The following is a 16339-nucleotide window of genomic DNA, read 5'->3' as shown; positions in this document are numbered from 1 at the left end:
GTATCTCACTCCTGCACGTCTGGCCCATATGTTTTGGGAGTATCACCAGCATACGCTGGCGAAACTGGGGGGAATGCAGCACATTCTACCATATCTGGTGGACTTGTCCCCAGGCGCAAATATTTTGGAAATGGTTTTTGGCCTTGCTACTGATATTACAGGGATCTATTATCCAAAACAACTAGAGTACTCTGCAGGATATGGGATCTCCAGTGGTGCCAGCCAGAACAAGACAGTTAATAGCCCATATGGTCATTTGGTTCTAGCTGAGGCTTGGAAGCAGTCAGCTGTACTGAACAGGGCAATGGGAATAGATAAATTGTAATTTGTTTATTTAAGGTCAAAGTAAACAGCCCTCTGCTGAAATTGGCTGGGAGCTTTCAAAAAAGTGTGGGAACCCTTTCGGCAGTGGAGACATGCTGTATTAGGGGTGATAGAATAGTCATTGAATGTGTTTTTGGCAAGCTTGGTGTCGTCTCTGATTATATTTTTTCATTTTACATCTAATCTGTTTCGATTCTCTTGGAGGGGGTAAGGGGGGAGTTGCTCTTGTGTTGGAATTGTTGGAGATCTAAGATCTTAGTAGTTGTACTGAAGAGTTACAGTATATCATGTGTTATGTTTCCTATCTGATTATGTATATATACAAACTCAATAAAATATTTTACAAAAATCTTGCAGGAATAAGCAGAATCTGAAGCTTGACCTCAAGGCAATTGTTGCTGTTTGGTACCAGAAAAAAGGGCTTCTGCCATTAATCAGTCGGTCGCATATGGAAGAGGAAGGAACCAGCAGAAGCTTTATTCCATTTGCTAAGTAAGCTAAGTGTGTGATTATGTTTTTGTCTCTCTTGCGCTCTTCCTGACTGTAGTATGAACCGGAACTGTGACACTTGCAGACACGTGCTCCAGTATCACTGTTACCATCAATTTAATTGAATAACTCGGCGCTGAGAGCACAGAGTTGTGACGCTGGAATCCACAGAATTTCATGACTAGAAATATGCAAGGATCTAGAATTGGGGAATAGTTTTCATTTGAGTCCATTACATGGATCCATATCTCTAGCTGAAATCAAATCATGAAATTGCTGAAAATATATAGTAGCCCTCGGGGAAATTTCTGAAGCTCCAAGGATACTTTCTTAAGAGATATTTCAATCTTGTTTTTAAACGAGGACGTGTCCAAAAAGACATATGAAATGATTTGTAGTTTATAACATTTATTTTGCTCCTGGTTCAACATATTCCTAATTCTGCGGATGCTTTGATAAAGTAGCCAGAAAATTAATAACTAGGTGCCTTCATGAATGAGGGAAAAATTGTATTTAAGGAAGCAATGTAATAAAGAGTGCTATCAGTAACTCACATGTTCACACCACCTTTTTGCATACTAATTTTAGATTTAGTGTACTAAAAACTGTTCCAAAACTAGTATACTGATAACGTAAATAAGATGGGATAAAAGTTCAGTTTAACTATGTTTTTAATGCTGAATTTACCTACACAGTTGGAGGGAAAGAAATTTAAACTACATCTCTAACCACAGAAGTTGAATGTTCAGTGTCTAGAAATCTCTGTTCTGGGAATTTGAATTCAGGACTCAGGACATGAGAGATTCACACCCTGGACTCCCTAGGTCAGCGACCTTTCAGACCCCAGACTCTAGGGCCAAATATTCTGGTCCAAAGGTCTCCGATCATCTCTGAACTAGGATTCCTGGATCTGTCAATCTCTAGTCTTGGATTCTCTAAAACCAAGTTACTTACCCTTAGCAGGTGTTTTCTGTGGACAGAAAGATACAAGTTCGCACAGCATTGATGGTGTCACCAACTGATTCCACATGGGAGAGCTTCTCCAGATTAGTAACTACTTACTGTCAGATCCGGTTTTTTTTATTTATCATTTTACTTAATTACATTCACATTTATCACGTTAATGTAAGGAAAACAGAAATTAATATAAGGAAAAAGAAAAAACATTTTCTCTCAACAATATATACAATTGTCCACAATTGGGGGATCCAAGATCAGGAAAACAATCTCAAAGAAAATAAGAAAAACACCAAGTGGTTAATCTTACAAATTCATATTTTCTGAGGGAGGAAGGTTAATCAGTAATTGCAGCCAGTACGGTGGTAACTAAAGGAAATTGCTGCAGAGGGTTCTTCATCTGTTCTTTTAACTCCACAAACTCTTGTAATTTATTGGGTTCAACAAATAAGTAATAAGGAAATAAAACACTTACAAGGGAATCGCTCTAGGAAGGTCCCACCTAGGACAATGATTCTTGGCTTAAAAGCCAAGAGTTCACACCTCCTAGTCTGCGATTCCCTTGATATATCAGGAAATATATTTATCTTTGAACCCAAAAAACTATCCGCCATGTAGCGGAAATACAATTTCAAAACATTGTTCCTATCTAAATCAAAGGCAAAAGTCACTAGTAATATAACTCTATATATAGGGTATTTTAGGAAGATTTATCAGTCAGATCTGTTTTTACCAAGTAAAAGAAGAATATATAAATAAAAGCCCTTCCTCAGGATTTCAAATTAATTAATTTTGTGCGGGAAATAGTTGAGGCTGTTTCTTTAAGTTAGAGACAGAGGAGAAATCCAGGGCAGAAATACTGGTGGACATCTTCCAGTTCCCCCTCTCCAAGGAAACTTGACAGTGCCTGTTCACAGAATCCAAGGGCGTACAGATGAGAATATAGTTGATCCGCCCCCCCCCCCCACCACCTTTGTTGCGCCTATAAATAAGAAGATTGATTATGTATAGAGTGTAGAAGGCTCCTGAATTCAAGAAGCAAGAGCTTCCTTACCATTTCATAGTGGTCAAATTCACTCTTAACAGGGCCAAAAGTTCCAAGACTCACTCCTCAGTTGCTTCAGGGAGAGAAGCTCAGACATTGGAATCTTTTGAGAGGATATTTTTTTGCAGAATGTTGTGCTCATATTTTTTTTTTATTTAAAATTTTTTATTGTACAGTCAAAATAACAATCACAGGGAGACTTAGGGGCTCATTTTCAAAGCACTTAGACTTACAAAGTTCCATAGTAACCTATGGAACTTTGTAAGTCTAAGTGCTTTGAAAATACACCTCATAGTCTCTTGAACATTTTCAAAATCATCAACATACAAACTATGTCAACATCTATTTTTATATCCATTTTTCCCCCTCACCCTCCTCCCCCCCTCTCCTCCCTTCTCCCCTCTCTCTTTGCACCTTCCACAGTCCAACTTCCCTTCCCTACCCACCTATAAGCGGCTATATCTATTCCCCTTCATCTCCTCCCAGAATTTTCCCCAGCTGTATCCATTCTTCTGTTGTGCCCATTTTTTGCATAGTTTCATACAAGCTCTCTTACATACTTATGAAACATTGTGTGCAGTATTCAGGAGTTTGCAGACACTCTCCCACAAGAGAAGACCGAGCAGCTTCATTATTCACTGGTGGGCAAAGGAAAGGAGAGCATAAAACTTACAGTCCAAGTGACTTCTGATATTTTCAAAACAGCAGAGAACTTCTAATATGAGTATTGGTGCCAGGAGACTCACATGGTTCTGGGGCTTCATACCTAAGTTGTATTGCGTAGGAAAAGCTTGCTGATAGGCTATACCATGGAGAAAATCTCTTCAGAAATAGGGTTCAGGAGGCTGCTACCCCCATCAAGCAGCACAGTGACATCCTTAAGACCCTCTCCTGACCCATTTGTGACACGACCTTCTCTTCCAGGCGGTAGCAGAGTGGAGGATAAAGGAGGTTCTATTACTTGCAAAAGCATATGTATTCTCCTCCCTCTGTCCCCAGCATAGACAGGGTCTTCTCTCATCCCAGACAGCAGAGGCCCAGAAGACCCAATCAGCTCTGCAGCTACAGCCAGGATTGGATTTTTGACTGCCTCCAGGAGAACATAGCCAATATTTGAGTATGTGTACCAACCAACCTTCCAGTAGGAGGGAAACAATGCATTTTTGCAAATCACTGGGGTTCTAAAGATTGTCTAGCTAAGGTACCATCTGCATCTATTCGAAACACTACCAAATTGCCCACTGAGAGTATTGTGGTCAACCTGTCAGCATCAGGAATGATGTTTATTTGGATTTGCTATACTGCCTTTCTTTACATAATGCCAAAGGAGTTTACAAGTAAACTCATTGGAAAAGGAAAGGAACTCTAGATATCTTGACAGGAAAGCACAGGCAGTGATAGGGAAGAAAATCACATGCACACAAGAATAATCCTACAGGAAAGAGACCAGGGTGGCAGGTAAGTCCTGAAAGAGGAAATCAAAGTGGAACCGCAGGGTAAGAAAAAGGGATAACAGAGTGACTAACCCAGCAGACTGGCACCACATCCCCCTTAGGTGGGGTTGAATGCAAGTGTAAAGAGCCAGGTCTTCAAGGCAATTTTGAATTGCTTCAATGATTGTTCAGTGTGGATAGCTAAAGGTAATGAATTCAGCACTCAAAGTGGGTGAGTTCCAAGTTCTAGTAACTAGTCCACCTTATACTAATTTCTTCAACAGTAAGGTGGTTCTGCACACATTTAGAATTTAAAACAAACTTTATTAACTAGTCTCCCTACCCTTTTCCTCATAGTTTCTAAAACTTGAGCCACAGCATTGTGACACTTGTGAGGGGTTAAGCAGATCCAGGAACTGGAACTCCGGACCGGGGCACTGGAGAGGCAGCCGGGGGTGGGAACAATGGAGGGACTACCGATCCCAGCATCCTCGGGAAGGATCACCTGAACCCTCTAGAAAGGCTAACCAGCACTGCAATGCTTCTGATTCCCAGAGGAGGCCACTAGACTCCTTTAGAGAAGATGAACCAGACTACAACTCCCAGGGGGAAGGAGGAGGAGGCTTTTGAGCAGGCTTATAATAAAGATGGGAGCAGCTGGGGAGAGACAGACTTAGCCTATGGAATTAATGCCTAAGGAGGTGATTACCGAGGCCAAAGAGGTTGGTGAAGGAATGCAGGTAGAGGCCATGAATATTTCTGCCTTAGCCCGGGTGGGAAAGGGGTAATCTCAGGGCCTGTTAGCAACCTTAATGAACTGGTTAATTCAATTAATTGAGAGAAAAGCCCAGAGAAGTGTCTGAGTGGGTTCCCTGTGGAAGTAGCTTCCACCTGGCCCTGGGCTCAAACATGACCCTTGGGGAAGATACCAGGAGTTAGTGGATGGTATGAATGGGAGGGGGTCCCCTTTCCTCAGGTTGCTGTGAGGTGAGGGTTTGCAAGGGGGTGTGTGAAGTACGCAGCAGAACATTTTTGACTGAATTAACTTTGGGGAACTTTTGGGTGAAAGAATTTTGGAGCTTTTTGCTGAATGGACTTTGGAAACCTTTTTGCCGGGGAAAGTGCTGGAACTTTTGCCCAAGGATTAGTGGACTTGGTGAACTCGGGGAGGAAAGGATTTCGACTGTGGGATTCAGGGCTGGGTTAATACCTGTTGGAAAAGAGCTTGTTTTTTTGTTTTCCTTTTTTGTTGCTGAGTTGAAGCTATAAGAGTGCTGGAACTCTGTACTAAGGCCGGGGAGGCATGTAGCCACAGGGAACAGACTATTCCTAATGAAATACAGGAAATTTCCGACTGGTTTGATATTGTTTGAACTGCCAAGTATCCAGAGTTACCTAGTAAACCTGGTGTGGAGTTGGGCCCAGGTCTGGGAAAGATGAAGCACAGCCAAGCGGCGTGGGAAGTGTTTACAGCATACAGCATTAACAGCCTCTAGAAGGCACAGCAGGGCCTAGTTCAGTTACTAATTGGGTTTCTGCCAGATACTTGTGACCTGGATTGTCTACTGTTGGAAGCAGGATACCGAGCTAGATGGACCATTGGTCTGACCCAGTATGACTATTCTTATGTTCTTGGCTTTTTACTTGGAGCAGATTAAAGCCCTTAAAGTCTGCATAACATTTTGTTTCCTTTAAGAACATGAGAACATAAGAAAAGCCATACTGGGTCAGATCAATGTCCATCTAGCCAATATCTTGTTTCCAATAGTGGCCAAGCCAGGTCACAAATACCTGGCAGAAACCCAAACAGTGGCAACATTCCATGCTACCGAGCCTAGGGCAAGCAGTAGCTTCCCCATGTCTATCTCAATAGGTTATGGACTTTGCCTCCAGGAACTTTTCCAAACCTTTTTAAACCCAGATACGCGAACTGCTATTACCGCATCCACTGCAAAGAGTTCCAAAGCTTACCTATTCATTGAGTGAAAAAATATTTCCACCTATTTGTTTTAAATTATTTCCATGTAATTTCATTGAGTGTCCCCCTACTCATTCTACACCACTCAGGGTTTTGTAGATCTCAATCATGTCTCCCTTCATCCGTCTCTCTTCCAAGCTGAAGAGCCCTAACCTCTTTAGCCTTTCCATCCCCGTTATCATTTTGGTCACTCTTCTTTGAACCTTTACTAATTTCACTATCAGGCTCATTTTCGAAAGAGAAGGACGCCCATCTTTTGACACAAATCGGAAGATGGGCGTCCTTCTCCCAGGGTCGTCCAAATCGGTATAATGGAAAGCTGATTTTGGACATCCCCAACTGCTTTCCGTCGCAGGGATGGCCAAAGTTCAAGGGGGGTGTATTGGAGGCGTAGCGAAGGCGGGACTTGGGCATGCCTAACACATGGACGTCCTCGACCCGTAATGGAATAAAAAAGGGCGTCTCTGACGAGCACTTGGACGACTTTACCTGGTCCTGTTTTTCTTATGACCAAGGCACAAAAAGGTGGCCGAAATGACCAGATGACCACCGGAGAGAATCGGGGATGACCTCCCCTTACTCCCCCAGTGGTCACTAATCCCCTCCCACCCTCAAAAAAACATCTTTCAAAATATTTTTTTGCCAGCCTCTAAGCCAGCCTCAGATGTCATACTCAAGTCCATGACAGCAGTATGCAGGTCCCTGGAGCAGTTTTAGTGGGTGCAGTGCACTTCAGACAGGCGGATCCAGGCCCATCCCCCCCTACCTGTTACGTTTGTGGAGGAAACAGTGAGCCCTCCAAAACCCACTGTACCCACATCTAGGTGCCCCCTTCACTTATAAGGGCTATGGTAGTGGTGTACAGTAGTGGGTATTGGGGGAGGGGGGGTTGGGGGGCTCAGCAGACAAGGTAAGGGAGCTATATTCCTGGGAGCATTTTATGAAGTCCACTGCAGTGCCCCCTAGTGTGCCCAGTTGGTGTCCTGGCATGTGAGGGGAACCAGTGCACTACAAATGCTGGCTCCTCCCACGACCAAAGGGCTTGCATTTGGTCATTTCTGAGATGGGCGTCCTTGGTTTCCATTATCGCCAAAAATCAGAAACGACTAAGTCTAGGGACGACCGTCTCTAAGGACAACCAAAATTTCAAGATTTGGGCTGTTCCCGACCGTATTATCGAAACGAAAGATGGACGTCCATCTTGTTTCGATAATACGGGTTTCCCCACCCCTCCATCGGGACGTTTTGCGAGGACGTCCTGAACAAAACTTGGGCATCCCTTTTGATTATGCCCCTCCACATCTTTTGTGAGATACAGTGACCAGAACTGAACGCAGTACTCAAGGTGAGGTTGCACCACGGAGTGACACAAAGGCATTATAGTATTTTTGGTCTTATTTACCATCCCTTTCCTAATAATTTCTAGCATCTTGTTTGCTTTTTTGGCCACCGCTGCACACAGAGTAGATTTCAGTGTATTATCTACGACAACACCTAGATCTTTTTCTTGAGTTCTGACCCCCAAGGTGGATCCTAGCATCAAGTAACTATGATTTAGATCATTCTTTCCAATGTGCATCACTTTGCATTTGTCCACATTAAATGTCACCTGCCATTTGGATGCCCAGTCTTCCAGTTTCCTTTGACCCTAACAGGATGGGGCTGACATCAACAACTAGAACCAGCTGTGATTGATTTGATTTTTTGGGGCTTGATATATGTGGTTTACAAGTAACACTAAAAGTAAAAGAGAAATGGGGGGTAGAAGCAGAGGTAGGGGAGATAGAAGGAGAGAGAAAGAGGAAACCTACGGTAGCGAGGTGCCAAAAACCTTTGAGAAAAGATGGGTTTTGAGGAGCTTCTTGAATAGATGAATGGAGGGTTGAAATTTGACATGTGAGGGAAGTGTGTTTCAAAGTTTAGGTCCTATATAAAAATAAATGCAGTTTCTTGAGAAATACTCATTTAGAGCTGAGAGTGAAGGGAGGGTGAGTAAATTTCTGGAGGCTGACTGGAGAGAACGGGAGTTGATGTAGGGAATGAGCAGGTTGTTAATGTAGGATGGCGCAGAGGGAGAGCGGCACTTGTGGACCATGAGAAGAACCTTAAATTTTAATGTGGATGGAGACTGGAAGCTAGTGTTCTGAGTGGAGCAGATGTACATGGTCAAAATGTCAGGAGTTGTGAAAGAGTTTGATGGTGGTTGATTGAACAAGTTGTAGACGTTTTTAAGGGAATGCATAGAGTAAAGATAAGTGCTAGGAGAAAAGTATTGAATCATTGAAGGGAAGATTTCTGTTGAGATTTAGACAGCTGGACAGGGAGTTGCACGGATTAGGGAAGAGAATATATTTGTATTTAGAAGAATTGAGAAAGAGAAGATTGTCCTTCAGCCATTGGGAGACTTGTGCAAGGCACTTGTTCAGAGATGTTAGTGACTTTTTTGTTTTGTTTTATGGCATTTGATGTACCACACATAGGCACTTCAGCGGTCTGCAAATAAAGGAAACTTTAAGACAATCCAGGAACGTAAGACCTTTGAAGTCAGAATGATTAAATATTTTGATACCCACCAGACAGGACTTAACAAAGATCTGGGTTTTCTAGCCCATTATAACCCATAAAATTCTGCTTTGTCACCCTCTTATCACCATGCATATCTCCCTGTCCCTCATCCACCCAGCTCTCCTTGTCTCTCACCTAACCCACCTCACCCTTATCCTGTGAGACTGCAATGTTTTTTTATCAACATTTATCAACTGTTATTTATCAACATTTGCTTATTTCCGATCTGATGAAGAAGGATTACCTTTGAAAGCTAATCAAAAAATGTATTAAGTTAGTCCAATAAAAAAATGGTATTGTCTTATTTTCCTTTCTATGTTTTATTTTCTTTTATTTATAATGATTACAAATAAAAAAAAGAAGGAAAATATACGAGGAGAAACGGAAGAGAAGCATAGAACTAGGTAATAATGAAGGGAAAAGATTCTGAGAAAGGGTGAGTCTTGATCAGTTTCTTTAATGAAATAATGGTTGGTTGGTTTCTGATGTGGGGGCAGATCGTTCCAGAGTTAGGGTCCAATATATCTAAAGGCAGAGTTCTTTGAAATTTTAAGATGAAAAGCAGAGTGTAGGGGGAATGTATGTAGGTTCCGGTAAGCAGAGCAAAGACAGCGGAGGAGGGTGTAGGGAATGATAAGGGAGTTAAGGTAGGAGGGGATGATGGTGGGATTTGTGGACAAGTAAAAGAATTTTGTATTTGACACGAGCATTGACAGGAAACCAGTGTTCAGAACTGAGGAGGGGGTTGGCATGATCTAAACAGCTGGCATTGTGTAATAACAGCGGTTGACTGAATGAGATGGAGGCATTTAATGGTGTAAAAGGGGAGACCAGAGTAGAGTGAGTTGCAGTAGTCAAGGCAGGACATGACAAGTGCCAGAATAAGAGGGTGCTAATGTGAGGAAGAAATGAATGAGTGGATGGATGGATGACATGGAGACGATGGAGGGCAAAGAAGGAGGAACAAATAACTAAATCTATTTGTAGTTTGAAGGTGAGCTATGAATGAAAGATGATGCCTAGAAATTTCATGGAATCTTTGTAGTGTACATGTGACCGTCAACAGAAGGAGAGGGGGGAGAACAGAATGGATTCACATTTAGTTGAGTTAAGAAAGAGAAGATTGCTGTTCAGACAGCAAGAAACGTGGGACAGACAATTGTTAAGACGGGAAATGGCAGAAGGATCAGAGACATGACACAGAACTGAATATCATTTGTGTAGCAGAACGGTATGCAGGAGTAGTCTTGAATAATCGTGAGAAGAGGGGCAAAGTAGGTATTGAAGAGGGTAGGGGCAAGGATAGAACTTTCAGGGACCCCAGAGTGAAGAGGAAGGGGAGGAACTGAGGTGCGATTGAAGGTGAGCTGTTAAGTGCAGTCAGTGAGGTAGCTGGAAACCACTAAAGAACTGTGCCAGCAATACCGAAAGATTGGAGACAATGAACTAGGACAGAGTGGCCCACTAGACTAAAGGCAGAAGAGAGGTCAAGGGAGACAATAATGACTGAGGAATGGCGATCCAAGGCAGTACAGATAGAATCATACATAATGAGGAGGATGGTTTCAGTGCTGTGATTTGGCCTAAAGCCAGATTGATATGGATGAAAAATGTTACTCTGTTCAATATGTTGAGAAAGCTAAAATAGTACCAGTTTTTCAAGGATCTTGGCGAAAAAAAAAAGGGAGATTAGAAAGCAGGCAAAAGCTGGACGAGAGAGCAGGATCAAGGTGTGGTTTCTTAAGTTGGAAGGGTCAGTGATATGGTAGAGGATCTGGATATTGTTGGCTTTACTCAGCTTATGGACTTTTTTTTCCAAGGAATTTGTCTAAACCTTTTTTTTTAATCAGCTATGCTAACTGCTTTTCAGTGTTCCTGGGCAATGAATTCAAGAGCTTAATTATTTGTTTTGTGTTAAATATACTACTTACTAACTCCATGGCATGTCCCCTAGTCTTTGTATTTTTTTTTTAAATAAACAATGGATTTGTTTTGACCTGTTCCACTCAGAATTGTATAGACATTTCCTCTCAGCAATCTCTGCTCTGAACTGAAGTGCCCCAACCTCCCTAGCCTTTCCTCATAGGAGTCACATTCCAGCCGTTTAATCATTTTGGTTGCCCTTCTCTGTACCATGTCTAATTCTGCAATATCTTTTTTTTTGAGATGTGGCAACCAGAATTGCACATGATACTCAAGGTGCAATCAAACGATGAAGTGATACAGAGGTATTATGATATTTGTTTTATTCTCCATTCCTTGTCTAATAATTCCTAACATTCTGTTTGCTTTTTTGGCCACCACCTGACGTTGAGCAGAAGTTTTCAGTGTGTTGTCCATAATGACACCTAGATCCTTTTCCTGGGTGATGACTCTCCAAATGTGGAACCTAGCTTCATTTAGCTATACTTTGGATTCTTTCTCCTTCTGTGCATCACTTTGGGGCTCATTTTCAAAAGAGAAAAATGTCCAAAAAGTGTCATAAAGCACCATTTGGACAGATTTCTTCTCAAAATATCCAAATTGATATTTTAAAAACCTATTTTGCAAACATTTATCTATGCATGTCATCTGCAATGCATCCAAATCAGAAGAGGGCATGTCAGGAGAGTTTCAAAGTACTACTACTACTAATCATTTCTATAACACTACTAGACATACACAACGCTGTACATATTATATGCAAGTACTTTCGCTGTCCCTAGAGGACTCACAGTCTAAATTTTTGTACCTGAGACAATGGACTTGCCCAGAGTCACAAGGAGCTTAAATGGGCTTAGGGTGTGCCTAACATGTGGACGTTTTACAGCCATAATAAAACAAAAACGTCTAGGGCAAAAACTTCAACATTTTGGTCTGGACCTGTTTTTGTAACGAATAAGGCATAAAAAGGTGCCCTAAATGAGCAAATGACCACTGGAGGAATAAGGGATGACCCCCCCACAAAAAAAAGTGAATAAAAATAGTACTCACAAGCCTCTATGACAGCCTCAGATGTTATAGCCAGGTCCATTGGAGCAGCAGGCAGGTCTCCAGAATAGTGTAGTCGTGGGTGCAGTGCACTGTTGACAGGTGGACCCAGGCCCATACCGCCCCCTACCTGTTACATGTGTGGTGGAAACTGTGAGCTTTCCAAAACTCACCAGAAACTTACTGCACCCACATATAGGTGCCCCCTTCACCCATAAGGGCTATTGTAGTGGTGTACATTTGGGGGCAGTGGGTTTCGGATGGGTTTTGGGGGTCTCAGCAAACAAGATAAGGGCGCAGCAGTGAGATGTGTACCTGGGAGCATTTATATGAAGTCCACAGCAGTGCCCCCTAGGGTGCCCCACTGCTCTCCTGGGATGTCTGGGGGACCAGTCTGCCAGGGTGACTGGCCCTTCCTACATCCCATTGGCTTGATTTTCTACATTTTGCATGCGTATGGTGGTTTGTTTGGTTTTTTTTCGAAAATGGTCTGAAAATAAAAATGCCGAAAGCAAAAAAAAAAAAAAAACCTTGTTACAAAAGGTATTTTTGAAAAAAAAAAAAAGACAGACATTTTGCAGTTTAAAAAATGGCCATATTTCCTATTCGGATTTTGGACATTTAGCACAAAACGTCCAAAATCTGACTTAGACATCATATCAAAAATGTCCCTCCACGTATCCTGCTTGTCCTAAGGGTCCCTGGTTCATTCCAGATCCCTCAATGTTTTTAGATCTGAGGAAGGGAGTTTTAGCTCCCAAAAGCTAGCTAAAAATGCATTAAATTAGTAAAAAAAAATAAAAAAATAGAGATCACCTTATGTTTTCTGTTTGTAGATTTTTCTTGCTGCACAGAATGTACAAGAAATCTGACATAAGCATTTTACACTTCTTTTTACTCAAGGTTTGTCTGTAAATTAAGTATTATCCTGCGATGATTTCAAAACTAAATCTTGCTTTCATGTAACTGCCACTGGTCATGATTCAAATGCTGTTTCATTTTTTTTGTGCTGAGTATGAATTTTTGCTTCTTCTTGCTCTACCAGGCAATCAAGGATGGTCAGCAGATACCACTCAGTGACTGGGGATATGGATGCTACTTTTCTCAGCAGCCAACATGTGCCAGGCTATAGCCATGAGTTCTGGGACACGCACAGCCAGCAGCCTAGGTAGCTAAGAACCAGGGCAAATAGCATGTCAGCCCGTGGAATAGCATAGCCTTCTCCCATTCTCATCTCTCTCTTGTTACTATTACTTGTTTCTAAAGCAGTACAAGGGATATATATAGCACTGTACAGACACATATAAGAGAAACAGTCCCTGCTCCATAGAGCTTACAGTCTATTCAAGACAAACATACATAAAAAACAAGATTCTCTATGCTGTCTGATGCATGGGTGGCTTTTAACAATAGCTCTGCAGAGAGTGGAAGCAGGGACAGGGAAAGGAGCCTGGTTTTTGATTCCCTTTGATCTTTCATTAAACGTCTTTTAAAAGCATCCACTTGCTCAACTGCAGCCTTACATATCACACCGTTTACTCTGAACACCCAGCATAGACATACTACATCTGAGAGAGGATAGGACTAGGCAGAGAACACAAACCAGGTAAACTTGATCTCAGCATGAGTCTTCCCTGGAGTTGATGCCATGAGAGAGCACTCTTATGTGAATCTGTACTCTGTTCAGAATTGTACATAATATGGATAATACATTTTTAAAAAACGATATCAACTAATAACTGTTGGCAAATCTACTATGGTGACCAGTCTAGTAACTGGTGGGCTATCCCTGGATCTTTGATAGTTGGTGGAGGGGGCGGGACATGCCAGTTTGTTCCTGCTATTTGTGGGCTTTCAGATCAGTCAGAACAGGGATTAGGATTTGACATCATCATCGACAATGGTCTGGAGATTTTTTTGTCCTATTCTGTATCTCGTCCCTAGTCATTGCAGTGACAACCCTCAGCCAAAGAGTACCCTTTCTTAAGCTATTTTCTTATATTTCTTTGGGCTTGCAGCTAAATTAGAACCAGCTTCTAGTGAGATCATACTGGTGTGAGCCTGCACTTGGCAGCTACTCATTCCCTCCCCCCCCCCCCCCCCCCCCCGTTTTTTAACAGGGACAGAGACTGTGCTCTGGCTGAGAGACACAGATCGTAGTTCTGTACTGTCCCTCCATGCTCTTGAGTCAGCTAGTAGGTGTTGCTCTTGGGCAATAGCTTGCATTCCCTCATTCATCCCCAAGGGCTGTGATCTCTGCTTCCACAGCATCCCAACCCTTGCCAGGAGCAGGAACAAGGTGGAGAACACAAACCCAAGACTCCTGCACAGTAGCATGAAGCCCTGCCACTAGGTCATTGAGCAGGCCTGAAAGTGATGGATACACTTTAGATGCAAATCTCAGAGTAGAGAGATGCACAGGCATTACCCACAGTGATCATTTATACACAGGAACCGCCACATTCCACCTTGCATGTGAACGATCACGGCACCAGCTTTGCAATATGTAGGTGGTAGAGTTTCTTGTATTATTTTTTACAAATCAAAAGTTGATGCTTAGAGATCTGGAGAGGTAAAAATCCAGTATTTGTTTTGGCTACATTCGTAGGATAGTTTCCCTTTAAATTGATTTCTTTATTGTACAGGGTGGATGTCTTTCTAACCCATTCTTGAACTCTGTTTTCCAGCACCCACTGGATGCAGGAGTATGGTGAAGCATCGCCCATGCTGGTATGTTTCTATGCTTTAACTTAGTGAATGCTTAACAATTAAAGCAGCAAGGAATAATAGAGCAAATGCCACAGTCCTGTAGCTGCACACCTCAGGTGCTGAAATCAGGCTTCAATCTAAAATGGAGAGGATCAAAGTAGCTTTATTCTACAGCAATATTGCTTTGTCTAAAGAGTCATTTAATAAAAAGATTACACAGGGATATTTACCTGGACGAACAGTGAAATTATGCTTTTTATCTCTGTATTTCTACTAGATCAAGGGGCTCGTTTTTGAGTCCCTTGGTCTCCTCTTTACTTTTTGTGACCTCAAGATGAGTCACTTTATCTTCCCGTGCCTTAGTTCTAATCCACAGCTTTACCACCGATTCTCTACGAGTTTTTTCAAATGAGTTTGTTTTGTACCTACACAAACAAGATACTATTCTGATACTAGTCTTAAACCCTGATAAAACCATTGCAAGCTGGATCTCTGGCCACTCTTAGCATCCAGCTTCAATACTGATGTTTGGTTTGCCAATTCCAGTGGTTGACTCATTTAAGTACCTGGGTATTGTTATTGATTATCAGTTATCTTTTCAAGAACACATCATTTCAGTTATGAGAAAGGGATTTTTCAATCTTCAACAACTTCATACTATTAGACAATTTTTTTGATTAAAAAACTTTGCACACATTAATTCAGGCTTTATCTGAACACTTGACTATTGTAATGCTGCTTATGCAGGCATAAGACCTACAGTTGAAAATGTCTCCAAACACTTCAGAATATGGCCATCAGACTTTTATGTTGAGCCTGAAAATAAGACACCCCTCCCACCCCCCAAAGCTGTTAAACAAAAAACAGTACATACCAGCCTCTATGACAGCTTCAGATGTTCTGGTCAGTCCTATTAAAGCAGCAAGCAGGTCCCTGGAGTAGCCTGCTTGCTGCTACTCCAGGTGGTCAATGCAGTGCACTGTAGAAAAAGATACCCAGGTCCATAACCCACTCTAACTGTTACTCCTGTGGTGGAAAGTGTGAGCCCGCTGTTGCCCTCTGAGCAGGGAGAGGCATCCGAATCTCTCCCAACGGGGGACCGCACGAGGCTCGCGGGACAGCAACCGAGCACCCGACTCTGCCTCCTCACCCACCCGCCCACCCAGAGCAAGGAGAGACGATCGAGCCTCTCCCATGGGGGACTGCCCGTGCTGTGTGTAAGTGGTCATGCGCCTGGCTGTGCCTGCTCGCCCTCCTACTGGTTCCTCAGACGACAGCAGGAAAGGGGGGCACTGTCTGGTGGGGCTGCCCCTGGAGCATGGGAGTTATGGAGGCATGAGGAAACCGCCGAGGGCTCAGTTGACAGCACCGAGACCAGAACGCAGCAGCAGCAACAAGAGGAGAAGGGGCAACGCAGCGGAGGCCCTGGAGACAGTAGCGGCAGCCTGAGGCTGCTGCCCTCCTCTGGTGTCTACCTCCAACATAGACACAGCTCCCAGGGTTGTGGAATCTCTGTGCCCTGGGCAACGCGTCCGATCACCAGACTGTGAGTAAAGTGCCTATTATATTTCAAGATATTGAGACTTTACAAGTTACAACTGACAAGGCCTGAAAGGCCTAATAGTAAAAACCAAAGTAAAAACTGAATAATTGCTAGTGAACTAAAGACACCTTCAGCAGGATGGGCATGCCTGAGAAGGAGCCTTTTGCACTGCATTTGATCAACAGGAGAAGGCAGGCTTGTGAGGAGAGCAGATTGGGGCAACACAGTCTTAATAGAAACCACAGGAAATATATACCATAATGAATACCCTCAAACTACTCCTAATAATCTACTCCCTAACACTGATCCACTTAACACTATTTGTT

The 16339-nt window shown here is 42.7% G+C and overlaps 1 protein-coding gene across 1 annotated transcript in view; it reads left to right on the top strand.

Moving 5' to 3' along the window:
• The first annotated feature begins 685 nt into the window (after positions 1–685).
• LOC115458352 (protein INCA1-like) overlaps positions 686–16339 on the top strand; it is a 40531-nt gene continuing 24877 nt past the window's right edge. The window contains exons 1-3 of the mRNA XM_030188251.1: positions 686–816; positions 12807–12929; positions 14449–14491. Coding sequence (XP_030044111.1) covers positions 773–816; positions 12807–12929; positions 14449–14491 — 210 coding nt within the window. The 5' untranslated portion in view covers positions 686–772. The remainder of the gene's footprint in view (positions 817–12806; positions 12930–14448; positions 14492–16339) is intronic.

This window comes from Microcaecilia unicolor, chromosome 14 (assembly GCF_901765095.1).
Source record: "Microcaecilia unicolor chromosome 14, aMicUni1.1, whole genome shotgun sequence".
NCBI classification, from domain to species: Eukaryota; Metazoa; Chordata; class Amphibia; order Gymnophiona; family Siphonopidae; genus Microcaecilia; species Microcaecilia unicolor.
This window is presented reverse-complemented; position numbering and strand designations above follow the sequence as displayed.